Source organism: Anser cygnoides, chromosome 7 (assembly GCF_040182565.1).
Source record: "Anser cygnoides isolate HZ-2024a breed goose chromosome 7, Taihu_goose_T2T_genome, whole genome shotgun sequence".
Lineage (NCBI taxonomy): Eukaryota > Metazoa > Chordata > Aves > Anseriformes > Anatidae > Anser > Anser cygnoides.
This window is the reverse complement of record NC_089879.1, coordinates 23,022,670-23,037,018: the sequence shown is the minus strand read 5'-3', so window position 1 is coordinate 23,037,018 and position 14,349 is coordinate 23,022,670. Positions and strand designations below refer to the sequence as shown.

Here is a 14,349-nt window from a genome sequence, read left to right as displayed (position 1 = left end):
GAGTTTGGTTTCCAGTTTTTAGAAGGCTTTCTTTTTTTTTTTTTCTCCCAAATGGGTGGTGGCATTTCTATCGGCTGTGGCTAGGCACAGGAGGTTTGGATAAGTAAGATGTACTTGCTCGGGGGGGTGTGGAGAGGCTGAGCCCCGCTGGAAGTCAAACCGAATTCCACCTTAATGACCATGGGTGGAGATTGGCTGCAAATATCAGCCTCCTCTAGGGAGCTTCCCTGCCCATTTCTGTTCTCATTGCTGTCAAGGCTGTTGTGGGCGTGTTGCATTTTACATGAGAAGGGTCAGGCGTAGGTTCAGCAATGGTCTTAGGACAAAACAGTGGACAAATGTGTGCTCAAAAGGCACATAAAGTTCTGCATAGCTAAAACCAGCGTGAAACAAGTCAGAAAAGATCCATTCTGGCCTTATACACAAAATGAGGGGTTCTGGCCTCACTTGGGAATGAGCTGTTGGCGTTGTAAATGATAACTGAGTGTGAAGGTTGGCTCAGTGATCTGTGGCTGTCCACCAAGAGCAAGTTGAATGTTAGAAATTAATACGAAAAATGGAGAAGAGAACAGAGGAGGATCACTGTGGTACGGTATGGATCCAGGCTGTGTGTGTAACTGGTCTCTGTCATGGACAGGACAGAGCAGAACTGAAGCAGTTCCGAACCAGGACAGGGAGGAAGACAAATGTATGAAATACAGCATCACAGTCCTGAGAGCGAAGAGGAATCAATAGTTCCCTCCTTGTGCAGTGCAAAAGTTAGGAGTTATCAAAGGAAACGAGCAGCTTGCAAGTTGAAAGCAGGCAGAAGGAGGTCGTGCATCTCCGGCGGTCTGTCTGTGGAGGGCTTTGACAGGCAGCGGTGTGGGGCTGGAGGCAGACATGGGCTCAAGGGGAGGTGAGGCAGGGCAGCTTCCTGGAGGAAAAATCCATGGAGAAAGTGAGAGAACTTCCCATTTAGGAAATCTGAGCTGCTTATGTTCTGTTCTAGGCCTCTGTCTTGAAGGGCTGCTGCTTGCAAGTGTGATGTTGCACCGCGGGGATTATTGGTCTGATCCAGTTTGCCTGTTCTTCTAATGCTCTTTTATTTAGGAGTTTCAGAAAACACCATGGTAGCAGTCAGTGAGACAGCACGCATCCCTCGAGCCTCATTACACAGGAAAGTCCTGGACTGCTGTTAAAGAAATTGTGCCAAGTGTATGGGTTTTGTGACTGAAGTCCACAATTCTGACTTTTTTTCACCTCTTCAAAAACTTCATATATGCAGTGTTTGGTAGTTTTCGTAATAATGTCAGCCTCCAACTCTTCTCATCCTATTTTGATCTCTTGACTCCATGTATTTGTTGACCTTTAGTTGTTATCTTTGTTCAGGGTGGATCTCACTGTCCCCCTTTTCCAGTGCATCGTAAAGAAAGTATTTTCCTGCACTTAAAAGGATGCATGCTTATTCATCTTTGTTTTTCTAAATTTTACAATGGCAGCAAATAGGAATTTCATCAGGAGGACTAAAGGCTTCTTTATTTGGTTTAATCAGTGTGATGAATAAATTATAGCTATATGCGTATACATATAAATATGAAGACTTCTCAGTTTGAACTACGTGTGAGGGCTGATGCTGAACTAATCTATAGAAAATAACCTATATGGGGGAAAACCCATGTCTTCCTAAATAATGACTTTCGCTTTTTTCTCTCAAATTTATCTGAGTGCAAAGTGGAAAATAAAATATAGCCCACGTAACAAGTGTGGTTTTCCAAAAATATATTGCCCTTGTTCTGGAACTGCTTTGTTTTTGTCTTTCTCTTTTGAAATGCAACAGAAGATAGTCTCCTCTGTGGTTCTGACACAGTGTTAGAGAGGCATCAGCTATAATGGGAAACAGGGTGATTGCTCTGCCTCAAAATAGATCATGAACTGAACAAATGAGAGTGTTTTTGTACTCATGGCGACAGATTAGAAAAATGGAAGAAATGGTTTTTCATTAAATAGTTGCTCAATCCACTTCCTGACAACGATGAAATCTACAAAATCATTAGTTTGGCTGAACTGCTGTGCATCTCCTGTAGGTATTAAGTACAATAACTGCTTTTTAAATTGGCTTTTCAAATGTTCATCCCTTTTGTGAACTCAGTATTCAATTACTTCTTGTTGCTTATCGCTGTTACACAAGTGTACCTAGTCCAAAAAAATCTGGAAATTTCTGTTTTGTTTAAGGTGTCCTTTTTTATCAGTCTTGTGAGCAATAAAGCGATGAGGGTTCTTGTAGAAAAGAAAACCTGAGTGCAGGGTTAGCAATTGTGATTAAGGATAGGTGAAAAAAAAAAAGTTGCAGGAAAATTCTTCTTCAAAACCTTTCCAATAGATCAATAAAATTCTTCTTCATATCATGGAGAAGGCAGTCTTCTCCCAACATTGGCACATGCACATTGAAAATAAGTGTTTGTTCCTGTTTGGCAGCATCTCAGCATGGTAAATGTTTTTCCTTGCATTTAGAGCATTAAATCACAGATACACATTAGACAAGACCAGCAACTGTGAATTAAGATTGACCCTTAAATTATGTGTCATTATGCACAGAGCAACAGAAATGTTAAAATCCATAAATGGTAAGTTCTGTAATGGTTCTCATTTACAGAAATAGCTGCATTTCCTCTCTGCAGTAAACAGGCTTTTTTTCTTTTTTTTTATTCCATCCGTCACTTACAATTTGGCATAATGACTTTGTAGTTGGCATTTTCTTTTATTATAGGGAAGGAGAAGGTTTTATTTTGTGGAAAGATGGTCAGCTGTAAGTATTACTGTTCATTGCACTTAGTCTGTTCATTGTAGTCTGATACTGAAGTCTCTTACCCTTGACACATGAAATAAAAATGTATGTTTTGGGTTTTTTTAAGCATGCTGTCTAGACACATTATGTGCCAATATCATTTCACTGCCACATGACAAGCTTCACTGACAGTAAAGTCAAATTTATTCTATGTTCTGAAGATACTTGGTGCTGCTTGTCCTCAAGCCAATTTTAATCCATTTCAGTAGTTCTTTCCTTATGTTGTACTTTCTGACCTTGTACATTAATCCAGCATGTGATGTACAATCCTAATGCTTACCCTATATAGAGATAAATGATGTTCCTAGTTTCACCTTTATTTCCCAATTCAGTCATACACTTAAAAGAAAAAAAAGTTTTCCAGACCTGACCTTCCTTCTCTGAATCTGTACTGACTGCTCCTTTTTCAGTTACACTGGTTTAAATGCCATATAACATTTCCATCTTCTTCACAGCTTGAAGTTAAGTATAAGTTTCAGTGTCTGAAGTTCCTGGGCTCTTTCCTTGTTCTTGTGTTAAATACAAATTGCGAAGTGGCCTGCCTGCTTTTCTCCAGTACTACACCTCTTTCAGCAAGCTATCACATGTGTTTGCCAGAGGCTTTTCCTTCTTTTGCTGTATCTAGTGAAATGCTAGGGTATAACCAGCGGCAGGGAAAGCTCAGAGGATTTTGTTGGTCTTTGGAGAGGAGATGAGCACAAGATTTGGAAGGGATTACAGCAAGTGAATTTGATGTTTGTGGTTCTTGTTGTGAGAAGGTACGTGGACCAAAAAAATTGACCCAGCTTACAGGACGCATAGAGATGGCAGCCAAACTGGCAGTGGTGCTTTCCTTGGTCTCTGCTGTGGTCTCTGGTAGCTCGATGGGGTTCTCTCTCTTGTTCAGGTTGGTGGTGTCTAGTGGTAAAGCATGGTTTAGTTCATTTTCAGGGTGCCTAAATGGATGCGTCAATTCTAAAACCAGTATTGCCTTCCAATAACAAAAGAACGGTGCTTGTTTACTTTCAGAAAAGCCAAAGGTTGATTTTCAGATATATTGTGATTCTTCTTCAAATATAGTTCTATTTTTTTTGTTTGCTATACATGGACACTTAAATAGGATGCAGTGGCAATTTTTTTAGTGTACAATTGTACGCATGATGTTGCAGATATTTTGTAAGTTTATTCTCGGTCTTAACCTTGAAAGTTGGATGTCGGTGTATAGATACCATTATCATTGAATCAGAAAAAAATAACAGACATAGTGTTATTGTATGCAATTATTTCCAAGTAAGCCATGATTTTTGCATATTTTTAAAAAATCACTCTAGATATAGGATAAAAATTTTAAGTTATATTTATCCATCAAATAAATTTTTCGTCTGCTGGTGTGTATTTCATAAGTGGTAACAAAAATAAGTTGAAGCACATCATTTTAAATTATTCATGCATTTCCAATGCTGTGTCCTGCAAGAAAAAAAAAAAAAGAAAGCATGATTTGATCACAGTTCTGAAGAAACAATATCTAGAAGATAACCTGGTTGGTGTAGATATAACAGGTTTATGCTACAGACGTACAAAGGAAACAATGTCTAAAATTGGTTTTGTTGAATAAAAAATATTAAATTGATCAGGGAATTAAGAGAATTGTGCTAGTAAGGAACAAATTACTTTGGGACCTGACTGCAGTTAGAAAAGCTTTATGAAAAAAAAAAAAAGAAAAGACCGGTGGCTCTGATTTCAGCGAAGCTTTTGGTCATACAGCATATGAAAAAGTTCATTTTAGAGGATAGATTGTTGTGGGCTTTAAGAAAAATTCTTAGGGCTGACGTTAATGTTAAGTAGATTATTTCCCTATTATCATTTCTTCTTGTAGTTTTGCGCTTTTCTATTTTTCAGATGTTATTGTCCCAGTTACTTGTTGGATGGTGGTAACCTACCTTTTTTGGGTCAGGAGGTCCATGATGTGTTATATTCTTATTTTAGACACTATTTTCAGTCTTATCATCGTGGTGACAAACAGAGCATGTCCATTTGAACGGAGTCAGAAAGGCAATTGTGATTTTTTTTAATTGTGGAAAAACATGCTCTTCTGCGGTTGCATGTGCCGGATGACAAATCAAGAACAACAGAACAACAAAGGAATATGGGAATATCCTGTGCTGCTGCTTTGAATGTGCTCATGTTACCTGCTGCCACTGTTTTTTTCTTTTCCAGGTCTAAAGATTGTGTGTGATACAGTGGGCATTTTCAAAGGGAAATTGTAGAGAGGTGTTCAGGCCTGATAAGGGTTGTATATGAGTGGAAGAAGACAGAATTCTGATTCTGAATTTCACGAAGGTTGAGTTTTGCACTGAGGAAGGAATGATCCTTGTGAAGCAGGATTTAGAGCAACGAAGACGAGATCCCAGTCTGCTCCCAGCACTGTTTGTGTAGTTTCTCAAATAGGTATTTAAATGGAAGCCTTTATAACTCTTCTTGCTATATAATGTGTAGAGGAGAGATACTTCAAGGTAACCCTTCCAAAATTTTATTCTAACCAGATATCCTGAAGAACCCATTCACCTTTCCTCTCCACCCGCAAAGAAATCTCATCCCTTCAGGAGCTATGTCTGTTCTGTGCAAATGTTAGGTGATGGGCAAACCTTTTCTGTTGACCAGAGGAGATTTTGCAGAGAAACGGTGAATGAATACTGAAATAACTCATCTCGTCATGGACACTGTTCAAATACTTGACAGGCCTTCACAGTTTCTTCTTGGGTTAGTTGCTGCTATATGTATAGACTATATGAAATGCTGCTGTTAAATAGCTAATAAAAAAATCTGCTTCCTGTGTCAGTCCTTTTACTCAGCCCCTCCTGCAGTTTACCTGCAGGGGTGGATCACGCTGAGCCCGAACGTTGCCACCTGCAGCAGCATTCATCAACACTGTGTCCTCATCGAGACCTGCAGATCTGTTCTCTCTGGAGGAAACATCCACCTGCCTTTGCTTTTCTCAAGTCTCTGAGAGCTTCTTTGCCATCAGTTTGCAGGTCTGGCTTCCATTCTCCCATGTTGCTCGTACATATAGCCCCTCACCCCAGGGAGAGAAATGTTCCGTATGTCCCAGCTGCTGCCAAGATGCTAAGTGCATGCCTGTCCCCATGCAGCACTTTGCCTCAGCTCCAGCTGCTCTTCCCCTTATTGGGATCAAAGAGTGGAGAGCAAGAAGCCTGCATGTGGGGACTGGGCATAAAACGTGCCCATCGCAGGTACTGGTACCACCCAGAATGCTCTAGCTACTGCTGCTTGCAGCTATGTGCCCTGAGGTTTTTAACATAAAAAAGCATCTACTGAAGAAATACAGTAAAGGGGAAGTAATGCACCTTCCCTGGACTCTGGTCAGGCCTGGCTGTGGGATAAAGGTTGCTTCGCCCGGAGGAGCTCTTCTGTGCATGGTCAGAAACCTGCCAAAAGGCCTTAAATGAAGAAAGAAAACAGGCATCCTGGAGTTTGGGTCTCTGTGCTGGGCAGCGGTTGAGCAGGGGCTGAGAGCTGCACTGCTGGGTTCAGGGCTGTGCATTTCACCTCTGTGCAGCTTGGTACGCTGAGGAGGTTCCTGTGGAGCTGTCTCATGGCTGTTCCCCTTCACCATCTGAGAGGAGCTAAGGGTCCTCTATGACTACCGAAGTTGTAAGGAACAGAAAAGGAAGCCAAACAATTTCATTATATAAGACTGGCAGGTAACGAGTGTAATCGTATCTTACTGTCAACTATGGATGTGAAAGCAAAGTTCTGCTGCTATCTGTGTAGCAACCAGGTTTTTTGAGAACAAGTTCATCAGCTAACTGTTGCACTGCGGACACCACTGTCCTACAAGCAGCACTGATCAGATGCCAGGTATCTGTTGGCCGCAGCGTTGTGGTAGTCATAGTTGGCAAAGTGTGATACAATTTGAATTTAAAGAATCCTGAGCTGAATGTTTTAAATGAAGATGATGTGGATTTGGCACACTGAGCATTGAAAAGCGTGGTGGGCAGGGCCTGGGGCCGAGCAGGTAGGGCAGTATTTCCTCTGTGCTACTTCCGTCTTGGTAGGGGATGCAAGGGATGAAGCTGAAGTAAGTTTTAGCTGGGTTGGAAGAGTTGTCAGACATCTTCCTAGGAGGTCAAGGCTGTGAAATAGCACTGCTCAGAAATAACAGCTGAGGTGGAGAGGCTGCGTAAGCCTGGGCTGCTGGCTGGAGTGGCTGTGGGCACGGAAGATGGGCCAGAGAGGTAAAACAGAATCAAAGCTGGAAGAGAAATGATAACTTCCGTATGGCAGATCAAATACGGCTGGGCAGCGTACGTCTGGCTGCTCTGCTGGATACGTGAGCCATAACCACCTGGCTTATTAGGAGATCTATTTACTTATTTATATTTAGGCTTTTAAAATTCACTGGGCAGATCAGTTCCCCGGTCCTGTGGAGGAGCAGCAACATGGAAGCATCTTAGATAAACTGCAGGCTTTTTAGTATTCATGCCTTTTATGACAGGTTTTCTGGATTGCGTATGCTTGGAGGGTTATACAGAGATACAGTGCTAAAGTCATATCCCTGTGAATCCACAGAGAAGTAGGAACCCTGAGTTTAAGCAAAGGTGACAGTGTTTTCTGTCAGATGCTCCTCTGGGGCAAAGCTGTACTGGGAGATGGCACTGACCCTGGGTGGCGTGGGATGGAGAAGATGGGCACTTCCAGCCCTGCAGAATGCAGACAGCTGGCAGAGTCGCCTTTCCCTGCTGCGTTCCTCTGAAGCTGGGTGCCCGCAGCACGTCTGGGTGCCCCCCGCCTGCCAACCCCCCCGCTACTTGGCCTTCCTCCAGTGGCAGTGAGCACAGGGAGCAGAGGTGGTACAGCAGGAGCACCCTAAAATCTTGCCAGTGCATTAGTGTCTGTCTGGAGGTGGTTCTGTTGCCAGAGGCAGTTTATCTGAACAGATCTCTGCTACCTTGACAAGAAAGCCAACTCTGTTGATGTTCCTGCAGCTTCAGGGAGTCTATAGGAGTGCTTTAATTTCCCCTTTCTTCTTGGGAACTGCTTCATCTAATGCTTTGAATAAGCAAATCTTGTTATATAGAACATCCATAGTACCTAACAAATATATACTACATAAGTGTATCTATTTTTTAGATATTTTATTATCATAGACATTTTTTACTTGAGTTATTTAACAATTTTCACATTTCGTCCGTTTTTTTTGTTCATCTGAAGCAGAGGTAGTGAGTACATAATTGTGTAGCATGAAGCCACCTGCTGTTCTTTTACAGATAGGCTTTCTGTGTGCAAGCCTGAAGTCTTCATCTCAATGTGTGTTGGTGTGAAGAAAGCATCACTGTACACTTGCTCTTTTTCTCTATTAATGCCTCCTTATGATCGTGTATCTTCAATCTAAAGTGTCTAGGCAGCTTCGCTGCAGACTGTTCACTGCAGAACTGTGGAGTCCTTTTAGGTTCACATAATATCAACTTTTTGTTGTTTTGAAGCATCACTCATCAATTTGTCATTGATGCATGTTCTTTTGGGGAAGAACACAGCTCTTCTGACTGTCTTAATGGTCACCTCTACTTTAACCATGTTGTTGATCTTCATGTAGGGCCAGGCTGAAGAGAGCTAAGGATAGTAAAGAGTCTTTGTTACTAGCAACAATACAAAGTAAAATAGCCTAGAACTAGGATGCTTTGTGTCTTAAATATCAGTGTTTTTCTTCATGAGAGAAATTTAAATTGTCTATTCTTTGTGTTTTAGAAAATGTGCTAGGAAGGAAAGATGCTCTACCTGTGTCCAGCAGACCAAGCAAGAGCCTTAATAGGGCACTGAGAAAAAATGCTTGCACTGTCTGGAACGAATTGTGTTGTACATAATTTCATCTTCTTGTGTTTAATTTTTCTTTTTTTTTTTAAAAAAAAGAAAGAAATAGTAGGAAATGCTGTAGAAATCTACAATTTACAACTGTTACATATTTTTGGAGAATTATGAACGCATATATCAAAGGTGCAAGAGCTGTTCCTAGCCACGTATTGCTTCTGGGAATATGTTTATGTAACATACGAAAACAAATCTTTTTTTTGTTGTATTTTTTATGAAAATCTTTGTATCAAAGAAAACGGGAAAAAAAGTAACTATTAGAGACAATTATTACTTTAAATGTTGTTTGAAGTTGAATATTTGTAACTAGGATTTTACGAACTTCTTTTTCAGTTCTTCATTTGGTTTGTTGGACTACCATTATATGTAAAGCCCCAAAGGAAAACAATTGGTTATCCATGTTTTCCAGTGGCTTGAAACAGAATGCCTCTGGAAGAGGCCCTGTAAGGAAACCATCCATTTGTTTTCCCTTCCACAAGTGAGCTAAATCTTTTCAAAGAGAGGAAACTTCTATTTGACCTTCTGCTCTTATGAATATCAGGGCTGATTTTTTATCCTGTATGGTTAAGATAAGGATCAGAAAATGGATATTTTTCTCTATGGAGTTTGTGTTATGTACTTTGTGTGGTTCAGAGCAGTTCCAATATAAAGTGTTATCACTAATCTGTAGAAGCGAGTCTAAATGAGGGTTCAGCAAGTAGGTATGTCTGATTAGAAAAGCGGTGGCTTGCAGAAACATTACAAAACTACTGAGAAAACATTAAAGAATATACACTGCGAGTTGAGCGGGGATTCATCACTTCTTTTTTTTGTTTAAGCCACAACCTGCTGGTGCTGCAAGTAATGCTTGTTGCTGATTTCAAGCAGTTGGAAGGGGGCTGTGACTTTCTGAAGGGATTAGCTGCCAAATTCTGCCCAGTTCTCCTATGAACGTTGGCTTCCCCATGACTTTGACCAGTGTACCCAACCCGGTGAACAAAAAGGAAAGCACCCACAAAGCTTAAATGCTTTTCAGTTGGAGTGTCTGCTGAGGAAGGAATCCTTTTAGTTGTGGTTTTGGAATTGAGGCCCTAAAATCCGGGGAGCCTGCATCCTTCTTTGTATTTAACCACACGTGTTCAGAGCCCTATCCCATACTTCAGACAGGCCTGCAGTACTGGGTGGTGGTGTGGTGGTCAGGCGGGGATTTCCTCTTAAGCCAGGATGGGGTCTGTGCTCACCTAGGCTTTAATGCAAGGCCGTTACTGCAACAACTGAAGCTGGTAAGAAGAATGGGACCATCTGTTCTTTGCATTTGCCTTTTTTTAGCTTCTCTTCATGGCAGTTGCAAAGAACATACTGGTCTGTTTTAAAGAAACTTGCTGCAGTTAAACACTTTACTGTGAAGAGCCCTATATTTTTATGAAGTGGAACGGAGTGTTTAGTGGTCTTCAGCAGTAGGTCTACTTATAAAATAACAGAATCAGATCCACGTGCATTTGTTCCTATAGCAGTCTTTCTGAGATTTTCTCCTGCTTACAGGCTATATTGTCTTAGGCAAAAGCTATCAATTTTAAGATGTTTCATGTTTCATTGTGTACTGCATCAGTAACTAGAGTACTTCCCAGAAATTTTGGTGACTTTATTTTTTTACATTTGAAGTTTATTTTAATTCAGTGGAGAATCAGTTTCAAACTACATCTCAGTTCGGTAAGTTATGGTCAGCATTAAGAGTCACTTATGCAGTCTCCGATGCCATCACCAGCTGCTACTGTTAGATTTGAAATATGTTGCTGTTAACTGTTGCTTGACCAGGATTTCCACAGGGATGTTTGAGTGCTGCTCTGTTGAAGGAAATCCTGTTAAATTAGAATGTTCTTAATTAATTGCCAGTAGAACCAGTATATGTGTGATTCTCTTAGAGTGAGCAGTGTGAAGACAGACGTTCTCAGCTAATGAAAATAAAATCTCCGCAACAAGAAGTAGAATTAGCAATAAATGAGGTACTGTTCTGTCTCTTCGGAAATACTTTTACTCCTGACAATTTTACTGCATTGTGGCCTTCCCACATCTGCAGAAAGGTACAGCACACTCCTGTTGCGGTCTTGGGCTCTATGTACTTACAGGTGTTGGAAATAAAGCCGTAGGAATACAATACTGACAGTCCCTGACTGTTGCCTTTCTACAGGAATGTGAGCGGTACTATAATTAAGATTGGTTTGCATTAGGTAAAATGAAGAACAAATTACTTGTTGTATTCTGCTTTCCATGTTTGTTTACTTTAAGTGGTCATTGATAGTCAATAAAAAAAGCAAAACTATACATTCATAGTGGATTAGCATGCACTGGAAGGAGTATTTAGTGCTTTTATGTTTAGGAAGTATGAAAATAAGAATAGATCAGGTGAAGCTATCAGTGACTAACACTTGGTAGGGGAGACGTGGCTATTGGAAAGTCACAGCTATTAATTGAAAGGAAGTATTTTGCTTGACATTCAGAAATAGCCACAAATAAAATGAAAATTCCACTTCCCTGTCATTAGAAAGATGGCTGTTTGAGGGGGAGAAAGTGTCGTACCCAGGGCAGTGTGCTAGTCCAGGAGTCTGTAGCAAGTACTGTATGTCCACAGCTACTGAGTTGTCCTTTGGTTTAACTTTGATGCTGATGGTATAGGTGGAGGTTATGTTGTACAATAATCAGTTTCTGTTTTTTTCTTACTTTATAGATTTTCCCAAACTCCTAATACTGATACTTTAAGGGATCATTTTGCACGTATCGTACAGCTTTTGAATTTCATTTTGACTACTTTAAAGGTTTATCATGATTGAAACTCTTCTTGCTCTTACAGCCCAGCTAATTTGTGTTTGGTATTTCTTTCTTTTCCTGACACAAAGTTTCATGGTGGGGTGATGTGTATGATGTTACTCATTTGTGTAACTGGACTGTAATTCTTAAAAGTAAGCCAATGCCAATTAGTAACTGTTCATAGTTTTATTTGGCTGAGACCCTTAGACAAATGAGTTTGTTTTTTAGGCTGAACAAGACAACGGTCATCCTCTTCCTGCATTTGCCAATTTGCATATTGAAGTCCTTGATGAGAACAATCAGAAGCCTTACTTTACAAAGTCTACATACGAGGGTTTTATCCTTGAATCCTCCCCAGTGGGAACAACGATCTCTGATAGCCAGAATCTGACTTCTCCATTACAAATCACAGTGTTGGACAATGATGTGGAGGAGGTATGTTTCTCTTTCTTGTATACCTTCATACTGTTGTTTTTGTTTTCAGAGTTTTATTTTTTTTCATATTTTTATGGAGACAAAGCAGTTTCGACCCAGATAAAAAAAAATCACTAATTATGTTTGTTTTTTTTCATTATGAGTTCAAAAGGATTTTGAAGTGCTTCTGAACTGAAAAAAAAAAAAAGAAACTGTTTTTGCCCAGCTTTACTTAATTGTGTTCTGTTAAAATTAGTGGATGTATAGCATGAGTAGGGAAAAAAAAAATTACATTTTGTGAGATGAATGGATATGCCACAGGATATGGGGAAATACGAGAGAGAAGCTCAAAATGGTAGGAATAGATCATTTGGATGAACCAGAAGGAGAGGAGCAGGAGAAAAGGAGGCCAGAAGTTCATTCTGTTCTTTTCTGTGCCCATATTTTGATACTAACATTGCTCATGGTACAAATGGAACATATTTGAAAAAGCAATAACCAAGTAATAACCATACTGAGTCTACATAGCTAAGTTTTCTTCTGGTATCACCAAGGTTACTGCTATTGTGTCTTTTTTCCATTGGTATTTCGTTTTCCTCCATATACTGTTTCTGCAGCAGTCATCTTTACTCTTGTTTGTTTCTGTTCTTCTGTTCTCTTGCTATATTCAGGTACCTAACAAAAGTGAAGTTGTACACATGGAGTTTTTAGCAAAATAGTATATTCCACTACACTTTAATAGAGATATTGACCTGATGGTCTGCAAGCCATCTTCTGTTCTTGAAGTTTCACGTTTGATACAGGCAAATTCGTTAGTTTTGAGAAACGCAAGGGGCCATTTTCACTGAAATCACAGAATCACAGAATCGTCTAGGTTGGAAGAGACCTCCAAGATCACCTAGTCCAACCTCTGACCTAACACTAACAAGTCCTCCACTAAACCAGATCACTAAGCTCTACATCTAAACGTCTCTTAAAGACCTCCAGGGATGGTGACTCAACCACTTCCCTGGGCAGCCCATTCCAATGCCTAACAACCCTTTCAGTAAAGAAGTTCTTCCTAATATCCAACCTAAACCTCCCCTGGCGCAACTTCAGCCCATTCCCCCTCACCCTGTCACCAGACACGTGGGAGAATAGACCAACCCCTACCTCGCTACAGCCTCCTTTAAGGTAACTAGAGAGCGATAAGGTCGCCCCTGAGCCTCCTCTTCTCGAGGCTAAACAACCCCAGCTCCCTCAGCCGCTCCTCGTAAGACTTGTTCTCCAGACCCCTCACCAGCTTCGTCGCCCTTCTCTGGACACGCTCGAGCACCTCCATGTCCTTCTTGTAGTGAGGGGCCCAAAACTGAACACAGTACTCGAGGTGCGGCCATACCAGAGCCGAGTACAGGGGGACAATCACTTCCCTAGACCTGCTGGCCACACTGCTTCTTATACAAGCCAGGATGCTGTTGGCCTTCTTGGCCACCTGAGCACACTGCTGGCTCATATTCAGGCAGCTATCAACCAGTACTCCCAGGTCCTTCTCTGCCAGGCAGCTTTCCAGCCACTCATCTCCCAGCCTGTCGCTCTGCTTGGGGTTGTTGCGCCCCAGATGCAGGACCTGGCACTTGGCCTTGTTGAACTTCATGCAGTTGGCCTCAGCCCATCGGTCCAGCCTATCCAGATCCTCCTGCAGAGCCTTCCTACCCTCGAGCAGATCGACACACACACCTAACTTGGTGTCATCTGCAAACTTACTGAGGGTGCACTCAATCCCCTCATCCAGATCATCGATAAAGATATTAAAGAGGACTGGCCCCAGTACTGAGCCCTGGGGGACTCCACTAGTGACCGGCCTCCAACTGGATTTGACTCCATTCACCACAACTCTTTGGGCCCAGCTACCCAGCCAGTTTTTAACCCAACAAAGCGTACACCAGTCCAAGCCACGAGCAGCCAGTTTCTTCAGGAGAATGCTGTGGGAAACGGTATCAAAAGCCTTACTGAAGTCAAGGTAGACCACATCCACAGCCTTTCCCTCATCCACTAAGTGCGTCACTTTGTCATAGAAGGAGATCAGGTTCATCAAGCAGGACCTGCCCTTCATAAACCCATGCTGACTGGGCCTGATCGCCTGCTTGCCCTGCAAGTGCCACGTGATGACACTCAAGATAATCTGCTCCATGAACTTCCCTGGCACTGAAGTCAAACTAACAGGCCTATAGTTCCCCGGGTCTACCCTCCGGCCCTTCTTGTAGATGGGCATCACGTTTGCTAGCCGCCAGTCGACTGGGACCTCCCCTGATAGCCAGGACTGCCGATAAATGATGGAAAGCGGCTTGGCCAGCTCCTCCGCCAGTTCGCTCAGTACCCTCGGGTGGATCCCATCTGGCCCCATCGACTTGCGTACATCCAAGTGTTGTAGCAGGTCGCCAACCATTTCCTCATGGATTGTGAGGGCCACATCCTGCTCC

The 14,349-nt window shown here is 41.7% G+C and overlaps 1 protein-coding gene across 20 annotated transcripts in view; it reads left to right on the top strand.

Moving 5' to 3' along the window:
* PCDH15 (protocadherin related 15) overlaps positions 1-14,349 on the top strand; it is a 738,695-nt gene that overhangs the window by 526,980 nt on the left and 197,366 nt on the right. For all 20 annotated transcript variants that reach the window (XM_067000244.1, XM_067000234.1, XM_067000238.1 and 17 more), the window contains one exon: positions 11,705-11,911. In XM_067000244.1, the coding sequence (XP_066856345.1) occupies positions 11,705-11,911 (207 nt within the window). The remainder of the gene's footprint in view (positions 1-11,704; positions 11,912-14,349) is intronic.